Source organism: Lithobates pipiens, unplaced genomic scaffold, assembly GCF_037356315.1.
Source record: "Lithobates pipiens isolate NorthernLeopardFrog02 unplaced genomic scaffold, aLitPip1_a1.2 Scaffold_19, whole genome shotgun sequence".
Lineage (NCBI taxonomy): Eukaryota > Metazoa > Chordata > Amphibia > Anura > Ranidae > Lithobates > Lithobates pipiens.
The window spans coordinates 47,710,949-47,726,358 of NW_027507764.1; the positions used below are offsets into that span (position 1 = coordinate 47,710,949).

At 42.8% G+C, this 15,410-nt stretch overlaps 1 protein-coding gene across 2 annotated transcripts in view; it reads left to right on the plus strand.

Annotated features, from left to right (window-relative positions):
- The window catches only part of VWDE (von Willebrand factor D and EGF domains), a 176,267-nt gene that overhangs the window by 35,107 nt on the left and 125,750 nt on the right, over positions 1 to 15,410 (plus strand). The window contains exons 2-3 of one of the 2 annotated variants that reach the window (XM_077490717.1): positions 4,139 to 4,323; positions 12,321 to 12,552. In XM_077490717.1, the coding sequence (XP_077346843.1) occupies positions 4,139 to 4,323; positions 12,321 to 12,552 (417 nt within the window). Of the gene's footprint in view, positions 1 to 4,138; positions 4,324 to 12,320; positions 12,553 to 15,410 lie in introns of those variants that run through there. The other variant, XM_077490718.1, reaches the window with a different exon arrangement.

Here is a 15,410-nt window from a genome sequence, read left to right on the forward strand (position 1 = left end):
TAAGAGGGTCAATGATAGCTGCAGAGCTGGAGGTGTGCCTCTGTGTGTCTGTGTCAATCGAGAAAGTGAACATACAGCAGCTTCAGCTGCCCACAGTTAAAATGGTTGCAGCCAGACTCAGTGGAGGGAGATTTCTGCAGCATATTTGGCAAGTACAAAATCACGGATGTGGAAATACGGGGCCATTTAGGAAACAGCAATCACAGTATGGCTTCAGTATAAATCACACAAATAGGAAACATAGGGGGAAATACAAAGACACTGAATTTCAAAAGAGCCAACTTCCCTAAACTACAACATTGCTAGAAGGCATGAATTGGGATAAAATCTTAGGAACAAAGAATGCGGAGGAGAGATTGGTTTGCTTTAAGAGAATATTAAATAAGGGTATTAGCCAGTACATCCCATTGGGTAATAAATTTAAAAGAGCGAACAAAAGTCCTGGATGGCTTAACTCCAATGTAAAAATGCATATAAAAGCAAAAGAGAAGGCCTTCGAAAAATACAAGGTTGAGGGATCATCATCAGCATTCAAACTTTATAAACTATGCAACAGGAAATGTAAGGGTGCAATAAGGACGGCTAAGATAGATGAAAGACACATAGCGGAGGAGCGCAAAAAAAAAATCCCCAAAAATTCTTTAAGTATGTAAACAGTAAAAAAGGAAGGACAGACCATATTGGCCCCATAAAGAATGAGGAACTACATCTGGTTACAAAGGATGGGGAGATGGCGAAGGTCTTGAATTATTTCTTCTTCTCACTCTTCACAAGGGAATCGAGGGGTTTCAGTAACCAAAATTGAAGTGTTTATCCTCGTGACACATCACAGGAAGCACCTCCATGGTTAACAGAGGACAGAATTAGAATTAGACTTGGGAAACTTAACATTAATAAATCACTGTGACCGGATGGCTTGCACCCAAGGGTACTTAGGGAACTCAGTCAAGTAACTACCAGACCATTGTATCTAATTTTTACTGACAATCTACTGACTGGAATGGTACCAGCTGATTGGAGAAAAGCCAATGTAGCACCAATATTTAAAAATAGCCCAAAATACATCCCTGGGAATTACAGACCAGTTAGCCTAACATCAATAGTATGCAAACTCTTGGAGGGGATGATAAGGAACTATATAGAAGATATAGATTTAGAGCTAAAGATTTAGATTTAGAAGATTTAGTAATGAAAACGGTATCATTAGCAGTAATCAGCATGGATTCCTGTAGAATTGTTCTTGCCAAACCAATCTACTAAACTTCTATGAGGAGGGGAGTTGCCATCTAGATAAAGGAAGGCCCGTAGACGTGGTGTATCTGGATTTTGCAAATGCATTTGACACAGTTCCCCGTAAACGTTTACTGTACGAAGTAAGGTCCATGGCATGGACCATAGGGTGAGTACATGGATTAAAAACTGGCTACAAGGGCGACTTCAGAGTGTGGTGATAAATAGGGAGTACTCGGAATGGTCAGGGGTGGGTAGTGGGGTCCCACAGTGTTCTGTGCTGGGAGCAATCCTATTTAATTTGTTCATAAATGACCTGGAGGATGGGGTATTTGCGGATGATACTAAGCTAAGCAGGGCAATAAATTCTCCGTAGGATGTGGAAACCTTAAAAGAAGATCTGAACAAATGAAAAACAAATTAAAAACCCTGTCACTGATTTTTTCTGTCCTGTTGGAAAAATTTCACTTTACTTCCTAGAGACATAAGAGGAAATCTCAACAATGCTGGGTGAATTCCCTTTTGAGGCCCCATTCACACCTCAGCGTTTTGTAGCCTGAAGCTCAAAGCTCCAATATGCTGGAGGGTAATAGTATATGAATAAATAAATATAAAACAAAAAAAGCAAATAACTAAAAACTATCATAAATACATAAAATGTATTAATAATATGTAATAATACATGAATAAATTCCAACTAATCCCTAACCTTAAAAAATATTAAATATGATGATGATTATTATTATTATTATTATTATTATTATTATTATTATTATTATTATTAATAATAATAATAAAATAACAATAAACACCCAAACCCGAATAAAATAATAATAATAATAATTTATTTATTTTATTGAATTTATTTATTTTTTATTTATGATTTTTATTTATTTTTATATTTATTTTACATGTATTTATTAATGTATTATTATAAGTAGTAGTATTAGTTGTAGTAGTAATAGTAGTATTAACACCCAATTAATAAATTTGCAAAGATTTCAAACAAACTTCTTTCAGGTTGTCATTATGGGGGGGTACTGTTTGTAGAATTTTGAGGAAAATAATGAATTTAATCAATTTTGGAATTAAGGCTGGAACAAAATGTGGAAAAAGTGAAGCGCTGTGAATACTTTCTGGATGCACTGTAAGCTCTACTCTTGGGCTTACAACTCGCCTTTGATGCCTTTGCTGAATAATTGCTTTTTTCTACCCGGATCTCCGAATCAAGGCTTCAGATCTTGGCATCTTGACGGCCTCCTACTATTACACCATGTCTTCAGAACAAGGGTCTGTTGTGGACTTGGGGGGACCCCCACGCCGATTTTTTTCGGCGTTGGGGTTCCCCTTTAAGTCCATACCAGGCGGCGGGGCCAGCGACGTCTCCTTCGCGGGCCCCGCCTACCTGGATACCCGCTCGAAATGAGCGGACTTTTCTCCGGGCGGGAAAAGTCTGCTCATTTCAAAAGTACGGCAGACTGGCATACACACGGCCGGATTGTCCGCCGAAATGCGAGTAGGACGGACAGAATTTCGAAAAAACCGAAATTCTTAGTACGCCGGACTGCACGCTGAAAAAGTCAGCTGAAGCCCACACACGAGCGGACTGTCCACTGAAATGTGTTTCGGCGGACTAAGTAGGCCATACAGTCCGCTCGTGTGTATGCGGCATTAGGCCCACCAGTACATAAGTGCCAGTAATCAGTGGCACCTATCCATGCCCACGAGGGCCACCTATTAATGCCCACCAGTGGTGCCAATCATTGCCTCATCAGTGCCACCTAGAAATGTTGCTAGTGTCACCAGTACCAAACAGTGTCCATCACTGCCACCCATCAGTGCCCATTACTGCCACCCATCAGTGTCCATTAGTGCCACCTATTAGTGCCCTTCAGTGCCACCTATCAATGCCCTTTTGTGCCGCCCATTAGTGCCACCCATCAGTGCCATCAATCAGTGCCCACCAATGCCACCTATCAGTGCCCACCAGTGCCACCTCATCAGTGCCCACCAGTGCTACATATTAGTGCCCATCAGTGCAAACTTATCAGTGCCCATCAGTGTCGCCTTATCAGTGCCCATCACTTCAGCCTATGGGTGCCCAACAGTGCAGCCTATCAGTGCCCATCAGTGCAGCCTATCAGTGGCCATCAGTGTAGCCTCATCAGCGTACATCAATGAAGGAGAAAAATTACCTGTTTACAATATTTATTAACAAAATATAAAACGGTTTTGTATTTATTTTTGATTTCGGTCTTTTGAATTTTTTTTAACAAAAAATAAAAAACTCAGAGGAGATCAAATACCACCAAAAGAAAGCTCTATTTGTGGGAAAACAATGATAACAATTCATTTTAGTACAGTGTTGCATGACCGCGCAATTTTCATTCAAAGAGTGACAAAAGCTAAGCTAAAAGCTGAAAATTGGTCTGGGCAGGAAGGGGGTTTATGTGCCCAGTAAGCAAGTGGTTAAATTATACTCACACGCCAAGGGTGAGGACATACTGAGCGGTTGAGTTCCCATGCTAAGTCATGAGCCTATCAAGAATTAGGTCTAATGGAGACAAGCCAGGGGTAGCTAGCCAGCATCCCCAGATCTTACTGGACCGGGTCGGCTGCCTCTATGCTGATATATCAAGCACTCATATCTCAACGTTAATCCCACATTAGATAACCACATCTCTAAAGATGGAGAGGTTTGAGAGATCCAATGCTGCAAGATCAGCTTTCCGAGCTTGGAACAGTGCTCTGGACAACGCCTCTCTTACATATTTGTATGTTATGACCTCATCCAGGATAACCAATAAGCACAGTTTAGGGACAAGAGAGAAGTATTGTTGATGACGTTTACAAACATTCACTTGAATAACATTTATTTTGGCTAATTATATACCATGTATTCCTGCAGCTGCAGAGTGCTTACCCTCTGGACATAGGATCCTGCAGAACCCCTACAGAAGTTTGGACTTTGACTCCAGCCAGCTTCAGAAGTCCGCCATCCATGAACTGATATGTGACCACTCCCTGTCTGCTGGATGGTACCGATTTATGATCTTTGATAAGCCAGCTGAGATGCCAACCAAGTGCGTGGAGGTATTGGTACTACTAATCTTGACTACAAACAGGGGCAAAGTGTCTGCATTATTGTCTTGCTGATTTTACCATTTTAAAAACTGTCAGGTGTGTGCATGTACAGGTCTAAACCTCGCAGGTAGATTTTAGATGTAAAGTGCATTCAGCAGTTATGCCCCATACACACGGTCGGATTATGTTGTCGGAAAATCCGATCGTGTGTGGGCTCTATCGGACTTTTTCTGTCGGAATTTCAGACAGAAAAAGTTTGAGAGCTGGATATAAAAAATTTCCAACAACAAAATCCGATCAGACTTTTTCCGATTGTTTTTAGGGAATTCCAACGCACAAAAAAATTTGGAGACGAAAGTTGTTGGCTACTGGCCTCTACATAGCCCTGTCGTACGTGTGCAATACCACCTCAATCTGAACGATCGGATTTTCCGACAACTTTGTGCGACCGTGTGTATGCAAGACAAGTTTCGGCCAAAATCCGTCAGAAAAAATCTGACGGATTTTGTGGTGGGAATGTCCGACCGTGTTTATGGGGCATTAGGCCATGTGCCAAACACCTGCTGAGAGCAATTATTGATCATGCTGCTATGATACTAAGGATGCCCATAGATATGAAATGACCTTTGTTAATTAGGTTGGCTGGATCAGGTGACCGTTTCCTGTACTTTGGCGCTTTTCAGAGGAACTCATGAATGGGCTGGTTGTAAGACCTGTCTGCACAATATAGTTCCCCCACCCATATGTATCTCTGGTAGCCACTGATGTGCTTTCCTTCTACTTCTTCCCCTACTACTTAGCATTTAGCCACCTGGCTACCCAATTATTGCTTTATTAATACATATGTTAATTTACATGAGCAGCAGTAAATTTTTAGCAGATTGGCTCTATCTTTTTGGAACACTGCTGAAAAGTAGGTGGGCATAAAGATGTGGATGAGCGAGTTTGGGGTGGAGGAACTTCACTTGAGTCCCGACCTCAACCAGATAGAACACATTTGGGATGAATTAGAGCAGAGACTGTGACCCAGATCATCAGTGTCTGACCTCACAAATGTGCTTCTGGAAGATTGGTCAAAAACTCCCAAAGACACACTCCTAAACCTTGTGGACAGCCTTCTTAGAAGAGGTGAAGCTGTTATAGCTGCAAAGGGTGGGCCAACCCAATATTGAACCCTACGGACTATTGCCTTGTACACATCGGATTTTGTGCCAAACTTGTCTTGCATACACACGGTCGGACAAAGTTGTCGGAAAATATAATCGTTCGGAACGTGGTGACGTTCGTTACGTACGACGGGAATAAGTAGAGGCTAGTAGCCAATAGCTTGGGTCTCGTAGTTTAATCTGAGCATGCGTGGCACTTTGTCTGTTGGAATTCTCTACAAACGATCGGAAAAAGTCCAATCGGATTTTGTTGTCGGAAAATTTTAGATCCAGCTCTCAAACTTTTTCCGTCGGAAATTCCAACAGAAAAAGTCCGATAGAGCCCACACACGATCGGATTTTCCGACAACATAATCCGATCGGACCTTTTCCGTCTGAAAATCCGACCGTGTGTACAGGGCATAAGACTGGGATGCCATAAAGGTAATGTGTGTGTAAAGGCGGGTGTCCCAATACTTTTGACAATGTAGTGAATATATGGCAGCTGAAATCTTCTCGTATAATTAATAATAACGTGTGTGAGCATGGGGTACATGGTGTGAATTGACACCGCTGGACATGATAAATTGCCTGGACCATAGGAAAATGTAAATTTCATCAATCATGTACAGTGTCAGTTGGGTATAGTAAAGTTCTGACCCTACAAGCAGTACATGCTTCTCTACTACCAGTCCTTCCACACCTCCCGGGCGATCCGTCAATGGAATGTGTAAGAAATAATGAGATCCAGGTGTTCAGTGGTCCCTGCTTATTGCTATGCGGAGTTGTGCCAAGTAAAGTAACTGTCTAATGTAGTAATTTCTACTGCGATTATTAGAGGATATATAGAAGCTAAGGGTGTATTAGAATAAAACTCGACTTTAACCTAATCTAACTTTTCTCAAACTTCTTATCTCACAGAAGAACCCTAGAGATATAGTTTCTAAGTCTCATGAAACTCCTGCTAAAAATGATATCCATTAGCAAGATAAGCAAGTTCACAATATAATAATACAGATACATGAATACATAACTTGGCACAGCTAAAGTATTTAGCATCAAAGGTAAATAATTTTTAAACACTTTTTCTCTATATGATAAAATAGTTATCCTTAAAAAAAACAATTAAAATTAAACAACAAAATAATGTCCAAAAAAAGAAACATAGAAAGACCCTCTACATTGGTGGTCAGTAGAGAAATGCCTCCTTACACTGGTACTTAGTGAAGGGTCCACATATATTATAGTCAGTGAGAGAGATACCCCCCATACATCTATGGTTAATGAAAGCACCATTTCATTGAGGGTTGAGGGGGAGCCGTCCTTGCATTATGGTCAGTGAGAGAAAAACCGCCCCTTACATATGTGGTCAGTCGGGAGAATACTGCTAGAACAGTGGTGGTCTATAGGAAGAAAGCTCCATTTACACTGGTGGTCAGTGGGAAGAACATCACCATAACAGACTGTTACAATGATCATTGGTATTATACTGCTGACTCTGACAGCCCTGGAATTATGCAGATAGCATACAAAGTTTGACAGCTGGATCTAAAATTTTCCGACAACATACGATCAGCTCAGGGAACCCTAGAAACATCTGGAGAAACTCTGGTTGTGAATGGCTGAGCTGGAGGAACCCTACGTATTTCAAGAATCCTGGGTTCTACAGAACCCAGGTTGAGAATGGCTGCACTGACAGAGCCCCAAATTCCACAGAGCCCTAGTTGAGAATGGCTGCTCTGCAGGAACCCTACATTTTTCCAAAGTTCTGGGTTCCACAGAACCCTAGTAGAGAATGGCTGTTCTGACGGAACCCCAAATTCCACAGAGTATTCGTTGAGAATGGCTGCTCTGGATTAATCCTAAGTTTTTCCAGAACTCTGGTTGAGAATGGCTGACCTGGAGGAACTCTAATGCCCCGTACACACGAGAGGGATTAAGTCTGACAGACCTCCAAAGGAGTTCCGACGGAGTTCCGACGGAGTTCTGGCGGACTTTTCGACCGAACGGACTTGACCACACACCATCACACCAAACTCCGACGGAGTCGAACGTGATGACGTACGACTGGATTCGACGTAGGAAGTTCATAGACAGTAGCCAATAGCTGCCCTAGTGTCGGTTTTAGTCCGTCGCAGTAGCACACACACGAGCGAATTTTTCGAAGGGGACCGGGTCCGGCGGAGTTCCGTCGGGAAAATTTGAAGCATGCTTCATTTCTAAAGTCCGTCAGACTTTAGCTAAGCTAAAGTCCGTTGCAGCCCACACACGATCGGATAGTCTGACGGACTCAGTCCGTCGGAGTTTGGATGTCGAAAAGTCCGCTCGTGTGTACGGGGCATAAGTTTTTCCAGAACCCTGGTTCAAAATGGCTGCTCTGGGGGAAACCTACGTCTTTCCAGAACCCTTGGTTCCACAGAACCCTGGTTATGAATGGCTGAGCTGGTGTAACCCTAAGTTTTTCCAGAACCCTGGGTTTCACTGAACCATGGTTGAGAATGGATGCTCTGACTGAACCCCAGATTCCACAGACCACTAGTGGAGAATGGCTGCTCTGGAGGAACCCTAAGTTTTTCCAGAACCCTGGTTCAGAATGGCTGCTCTGGAGGAAACCTACATTTTTCCAGAACTCTGGGTTCCACAGAACCCTGGTTATGAATAGCTGAGCTAGAGGAACCCTAAGTTTTTTTTCCAGAACCCTGGGTTCCATAAAACCCTGGTTGAGAATGGCTGCTCTGGAGAGACTCTAACTTTTCCCAAAATCCTGGTTGAAAATCTAGATCTGGAGAAGCCCTATGTTTTCCCAAAACCCTGGTTGAGAATGGCAGATCTGGCAGACTCCTAATGACTGACCTAAATAAAATAAAAAATGGTTCCAATGTGTGGATAAGAATCTTTTCCTCAGTTGAACCAAATTTTGCATCATATAAATAAAACTCGTTCTATTAATGTAATGCAAAATTTGCATTATCACCATTCCTGAAAAACTGGTCTTATCCGCCATACTCATGTTGCACCTCGTGTCCTTCCAGGCCCCTCTTCATCCCTCACAAGTCTATATATTAGACCAATCCTTTCTTACCCCAGGGGAACCCTTTAAATAATTGTCAGGTCTCCGAGAACCCCTGCTGAAACCATAGATCAGTGGGTACAATGCCCTTACATTGGTAATATGTAAGAAAAATTACCTCCTTACAATGGTAGTCAGAATGTCACCCTTACAAACGGCTAAATATATCATTGATGTCATGCCGTGGACTCAAGGAACCCTTCCACAGAGGACTGGTTGAAATGGGCTGATCTAGGATGTGATATAAAGGAGCTCAGAACAGCATTTTTTATTCATGACAAGACAGAAGTCTTTTTTTTTTTATATATCAAAATATATTATTTGACTATGTGTGTTATTTGCTATTTGCATCCAGCCCAGCATATACTGTACTTTATTTTAAAATGGTGTTAACCTTTATTATTCAAATATATCTATAGTCAAATAAAGATATAAGTACAATTATTTTCTGGTTTTGAATAGAGTAGGAAAAGGTTAGAAACCCCTGTCCCTTTTTTTTTCTGTGTCCCATTAGTGAAATCTCCATTCATTTCCTACTACAGAGAAACAACAGGAAGTGAGAGGAAATCTCCTCTAAGCCCTTGTACACACAGTTGGACATTCTGACGGAAAATGTCCGATCGGACCGTGTTGTCGGATAATCCGACTGTGTGTGGGCGCCATCGGACTGTTTCCATCGGAATATCCGACGGACAAAGTTTTAGAGCTGGGCTATAAAACTTTCCGACAACATGATCCGATCGGACTTTGTCCGATTGTGTGTAGAGAATTCCGATCGGACAAAGTGCCACGCATGCTCAGATCAAATTCCTAGACCAAAGCTATTGGCTACTAGCCTGAATGTAGTCCTGTCGTAACGAAATAACGTCATCACGTTAAGAACGATCGGATTTTCCGACAACTTTGTCCAACCGTGTGCATGCAACACCAGTTTTGGACAAAATCCATCAGATTTTGTTGTCGGACTGTCCGACCGTGTGTTCAAGGGCTAAGACAGTTGGAAAGATTTCTCCTGACCTCCTGCTCTCCTTTTAGCCATAAACATTTGGACATAAAGATTTTGCCATATCACACCTCTATAAACTGAAAATAAAGCATCAAAAAAGAAAAGCTGGATGAGATATATTTCTACACAGATATACAATTGAACTAATAATTAGCTATTGGTACTTCTCTCGAATTAAGAGATCAGGCAGAGATAAGCTGCATATAGATGGGGAAATATGTCCACGCAAACAGTGGGCACATTTTCTAGAACAGAAACGCTGCAATTCCTGGTTGACAGTGACAGGACTTGTACTCTGTATTTTGATTCTTCCCTTTCCTACATAGAAATTGGAAAATCTACTCTGCTGATCAGAGTTCTTATGCCGCGTACACACGAGCGGAATGTCCGACAGAAAAAGTCTGACGGAAGCTTTTCATCGTATATTCCGATTGTGTGTATGCCTCATCGGACTTTTTACGTCTAAAATTCTGAGGGACCTAGAAATAGAACATGTTCTAAATATTTCCGACGGAACCAATTCCTATCGGGAAAACCACTCGTCTGTATGCTGTTCCGACGGACCAAAAACGAGGCATGCTCAGAAGCAAGTACGAGACGGAAGCTATTGGCTACAGGCTATTGAACTTCCTTTTTCTAGTCCTGTCGTACGTGTTGTACGTCACCGCGTTCTTAACGATCCGACTTTTGTGTGATCGTGTGTACGCAGGACAGTTTCAGCGGAATTCTGTGGGAACTTCGTCAGAAAAACCTTCAGAGTTTATTCCAACGAGAACACTGGTCGTGTGCACGGGGCATTAGGACTCTTTAGGGAAGTAACCGATGACCCAAATATTGCAAGAAATGCTTAAATCAGAAGCAAAACTGAAAACAAATATTTAGATTTTTTTATTAAGCTTTGATATTGTAAAGATGTCCACGGTCATAATTATTCTAACAATAGAATTCCAATTATTGTTCAAATGTATAGGTGGCTCTAGCTCGGACTACTTTTGTTCCAAAAATGCATGTACTCTGTTCATTTCTTTATATTATATGCCTCACTGTGCATCTAGCTGCCATGACCCAAAGCATGGATGCCAATATGTACCCAGATATGAGTTTCTGCATATAAGCTTTATGTAACAATAATATATTCTGTTTAATTAACAAATTTTACCTCTTTTGTCAGCTGCCCATTATTTACAAGGTGATTTTACCTGCTACTAAAGATAAGCGTTGCGTATATTTCCATGTAGACAGTTTTGTTTAGGCAACCTTAAAGGTTTTTCCTACTGTACATGATTTACATTTTTGTATCCATTAACTTTTATTGGACAAGATGGTCCCTTTTGGTCGCACTGTATACGGAACCTTTCACCCTTATGCACACACGATCGGACTTTCCACCAACAAAACCGTGGAATTTCGTCCGAAGGGTGTTGGCTCAAACTTGTCTTGCCTACACACGGCCACACGAATGTTGGCCAACAATTGCGAACGTAGAGACGTACTAGATGTACTACGTGGTTTTTCAGCTCTTTAGCGCCACCCTTTGGGCTTCTTGTGCTAATTTCGTGCTAGTAGAAGTTTAGTGAGCGTTGATTCGCGCTTTTCTTTTTGCGTTTTTAATTTTGTGCTTTTCAGTTTGTTTCTGAACGGCCGTTCGTCAACCAGACATGTTGCGGAATCGGAGGAGATAACGTGTTATTTATTATCGGAGTTATTGCTTTGACATTTTTTTTTTTATGGTTGAATAATGATCTGATTTGGTATATTTTCTATATTTTTGGATGCATAGAATGCACTTTTTGGTTTAGTTCTATTGGCTGATAGCATGTCTAATTTTTTTTTTTTTAATGCGCAATAAAAAAATTGTGGAGAATAATACTTGGCTATGTGTTTTACTTTGACAGTTTGGGAGTAGGCAGTTACATTTTAAAAAATACAATGTGAAATTGACAAGGGACACCAACATGGTTGTATCTTTGATCTTGAAAATTACAGGATAATGGTGTTGTGATAACTTGCCCAAATAATTATAAAAAAAAGCATCGTAATATTATTATTGATATCACTAGAAAAAAAAAGCCTTTGAAACTTCGTTTGCAATAACTCCATCAGTATCACTGGCAAATCAGATTCATTATTATCCCATTAAGGATTTTTTTTTTTTAATCTATTAATCTACTAATTTCGATTAATTATAACGCATATACAGATCCAACTACTTTTAATCATGGCAACAGCAGAAGCTGATCCACATGACAAAAATATCACAGCTTATCAGCCTCTAAGGACAACAATGTTAAAAACGGAGGTTATCAAATTTGCCTACACTTAGCTCACTGAATGATCCTAGTTAACCACATCCGTATTTTCCATCACTGTCCAGGCTGTCCGGTGACGTTACGAACATTGACGTCATCAAACTCCTCCCCCCTTCCCTTCATTAGCAGACAGAGGCGCTTGGGGAAGGGGGAAGGAGTCCGGTGACGTTGATGTCACCGGATCTCCGATGGAACTTCCTGAAGACCTGGAAGCCGGCATAGAGGTGAGTACCTATCAAAAGAATTTTGATCGATCAAAGAAATTAACGACTAAGGGAGGAATTAATCGTTAATTTCCGCAGCCCTACTTTTTTTTACTCAAAATATATTATTTGACTATGTGTGTTATTTATTTATGAGAAGTGTGATTTTTTTTTTGATAACATTTCCTCATTATGTAGTCCTTCATCCACCTCTGTGCTGTGAATGAAGGGGTAAAGTTGTAACTGATCTCTAATTATTGTCTCACTCAACAGATGAATCACTGTGGCACCCAGGCCCCTGTGTGGTTGTCACTACGAGAGTCTGAGTCCCTTCCTCCACCCGGGGATATGCGCCAGCTGACAGCCTGTGCCACCTGGCAGTTCTTCTTTAGCAGCACCAAGGACTGTTGTTTGTTCCGCATCCCAGTGACTGTCAGAAACTGCGGCGATTTCTACGTATATCTGTTGCAGCCGACTCAGGGATGTATGGGCTACTGTGCTGAAGGTAAGCATAAGCTTCAGTATATAAAAGGTTGTCAACGTGTTTCAGGGGCTCACAATTCCCACTTCATCAGAGCTTGTGTGCTGTCAGATATTTGAGTATGCTTGAACGTAAAAAGAATAACGTGAAGGTTAGAGAGTAGGGATGAGTTCAGGCATGTGCAGATCCTAGTCCGAACCCACCTGAGCTTACCCATCAGAGAGTCATCACTGCTCACCACTATACATTAGCAGCCAAGCATTCCCAGCCCACAGCAGCATATGGGGCAGTGATTACCTATGGCTTTCTGAGGGATAGCTCAGGCTGGTCCGAACACACCTCAGCTTACCCCTACTCTCTAATTTTCACTTTATTCTTTTCATGGCCAAATATACCTAAATATCTGCCAGCGCACAAGCTCTCATGAAGGGGGAATGGGGAGCCCATGACACGCGTTGGGTATATTTCCAGCCTTAATGTCAAGATAAATAAACGTTTTCTGGCCTTAATGCTAACTTAGGGTGCTCTCACCCTTTTTTTGTACACTAATGCAATACCATGTGACATGCTTCTTCAATGAGGCTAGGTGCAATGTTCATATTGCAGCCACTTGAGAATTCCTCTCATACACGTGCGCAGGGGGTGTGCCGGGTGTGTCTTGGCACACCCTAATCACTCTGTGCGTTGCCAACTCCCCCTACTGCTAAGGTTTCCGCCTTCTCTCATCTCCAATTGGCTCTCCCGGGGGATGTTTCAGGATGGAAAGCGGGGGGAAAGGCCTAGTCAATATTTCATTTACTGGCCCCGTCCCTTTCTACATAAACACTGTGAACACACTCAGTCACTGTGTTCATTCACAAACTGAAGCACAGTAAACACAGTTTACTATGCTTCGGTGTGTTTGAGCTTTGGGGTGCACACCCTAATGCAATAGGCTGCGCACACCTATGATTCCTCTTATCAGAGAGGGAAATCAAATCTTCTGCCCTTTTTGCATGCCTACATAGTAGCAGAGGGAGGGGGCAGGAGCTGTAACAGGTGGGAATTGTCTCTTCCAAGAAGTGGTCAGATTCTTATCAAAGTTACAGGAGTCACAACATGGGAAACATACAAATGCTTATTATACTTTGCTGCAGCAAGATATTCATCTAAAGCAGGGGTGTCAAACTAATTCTCACGTATCATATAGGCAATATGGTTGCCCTTAAAGGGTTGGTTGTATCTGTAAGACTAGATGTCCAGAGCGTCAAGAGTCCCTCCACCAACAGAAGTCAAGAGTCCCCCCTTACATCACAGTGCACCCCCTATACCTTGTGCAGCTGCCAAGAAGAAGCTAGGGCAGAGCTAGGAAGCAGAAATTGTAGGGTCTGGAGGAGGACCAGAAGAGGGCTGGAGTCAGCTGAATGCTGATACCAGGGTAGGCGGAGACGACGGGGTGCTGTGGCTGCACAGAGAGGCGCAGGTCATGGCAGAGGTGTTCTGTCCTCCTCTCTGCTGCCGACTGCTGAGACAAGGTGGGGGTGGAGACAAGGTGGGGGTGGAGACAAGGGGGGGTGGCACATCCGCAGGGGAGGAGCAAGGGCCACATGGAATGGCATGGGTTCCACATTGGGCCTGCGGGCCTTGTGTTTGACGCATGATCTAAACCAGGGTTCTGTGGAACCCTAGGGTTCCTCCAGAGGTTGCTAGGGGTTCCTTGAGTTCCCACTGACACCCTATCTGTAAGGGAGTAATTCTTCCCAATGTCCACAAATGTAAGGAGCATTCTTCCCACTGACTATCACACTAATGCAAGGTTTCTCAACTAATGTTCCTCCAAAGATTGCTAGGGGTTCCTGGAGCAATGACCAATTTCTGCCTCTCAGAAAAGGTTCCCACTGACACCATTGATCTTTTTAGCTCTCTGTAAGGGGGTAATTCTTCCCACTGACCACAAGTGTAAGGACCATTCTTCCCACTGACCATCACACTAATGTATCATGAGTTGTAGATATAGACATGAGACTGGAAAGTTTTTTCAAGGGTTCCTCTGTTTTGAAAAGGCTGAGAAAGTGTGATCTAAACAGTGAGATCTGGTGACGGTATCTTTAAGTGTGATGTTCCCCTTATTGTAAACACTACCCCCGATGGTGCTATTGAAGGCAATACACTGACTGCTACTTACACCAAGCGTCTACAGCAGGGCTGGGACAAGGAGTTGGCAGGACGGGCGGCTGCCCTGGGCACTGTGGTTTCATGTGAGGTGGGGGGGGGGGCACTGCAAAGAGATTGGGGAAGGGAATTTGTGTTGGGAGGGAGAATTTGGGGAGCAACAGGGGATAAGAATTGTTATGGAGGAGACATTTTTTGGGGGGGTGGTTATTTAGGGGGATCTGTGTTTCACAAGCGGCTGGAGGAAGAGGATTTACATTAGAAGGGGGATTGAAGAGTTTGTGCTAGATGAGGAGATATGGTAGGTGGGGGAGGGGGGTCGTGCTAGTAGGGATGATTGGGGGGTATTTTTGCTAGGATGGGAAATTGGGGGTATTGGGGGGAATTTGTAGTGGGAAGGGGATTTGGAGTAAAGGTGGGTAAAAGGATGTGTACTCAGAGGGGAAATTTGAGGGGTAGAGGATTTGTGCTGGGGGGATTTGAGGGATGGGAGGAGAGATTTCAGCAGGGAGGCAGATTTGTATTGGGGGGAGGGGGGTTATGCTTAGGGAGTAAGCATGCAGATTAGTGCTCAATATTTTTCAGGGGGGAAGGGGGGGGGGGGGTTTGCCGACATAATGCTCATACATCTTGGTGGGCGGGGGGGGGGGGCACAGTTTGGTATGTCCGCCCTGGGCTCTAGATGACCTTGTCCCGGCACTGGTCTACGGGATTTTATGAACCACCAATGA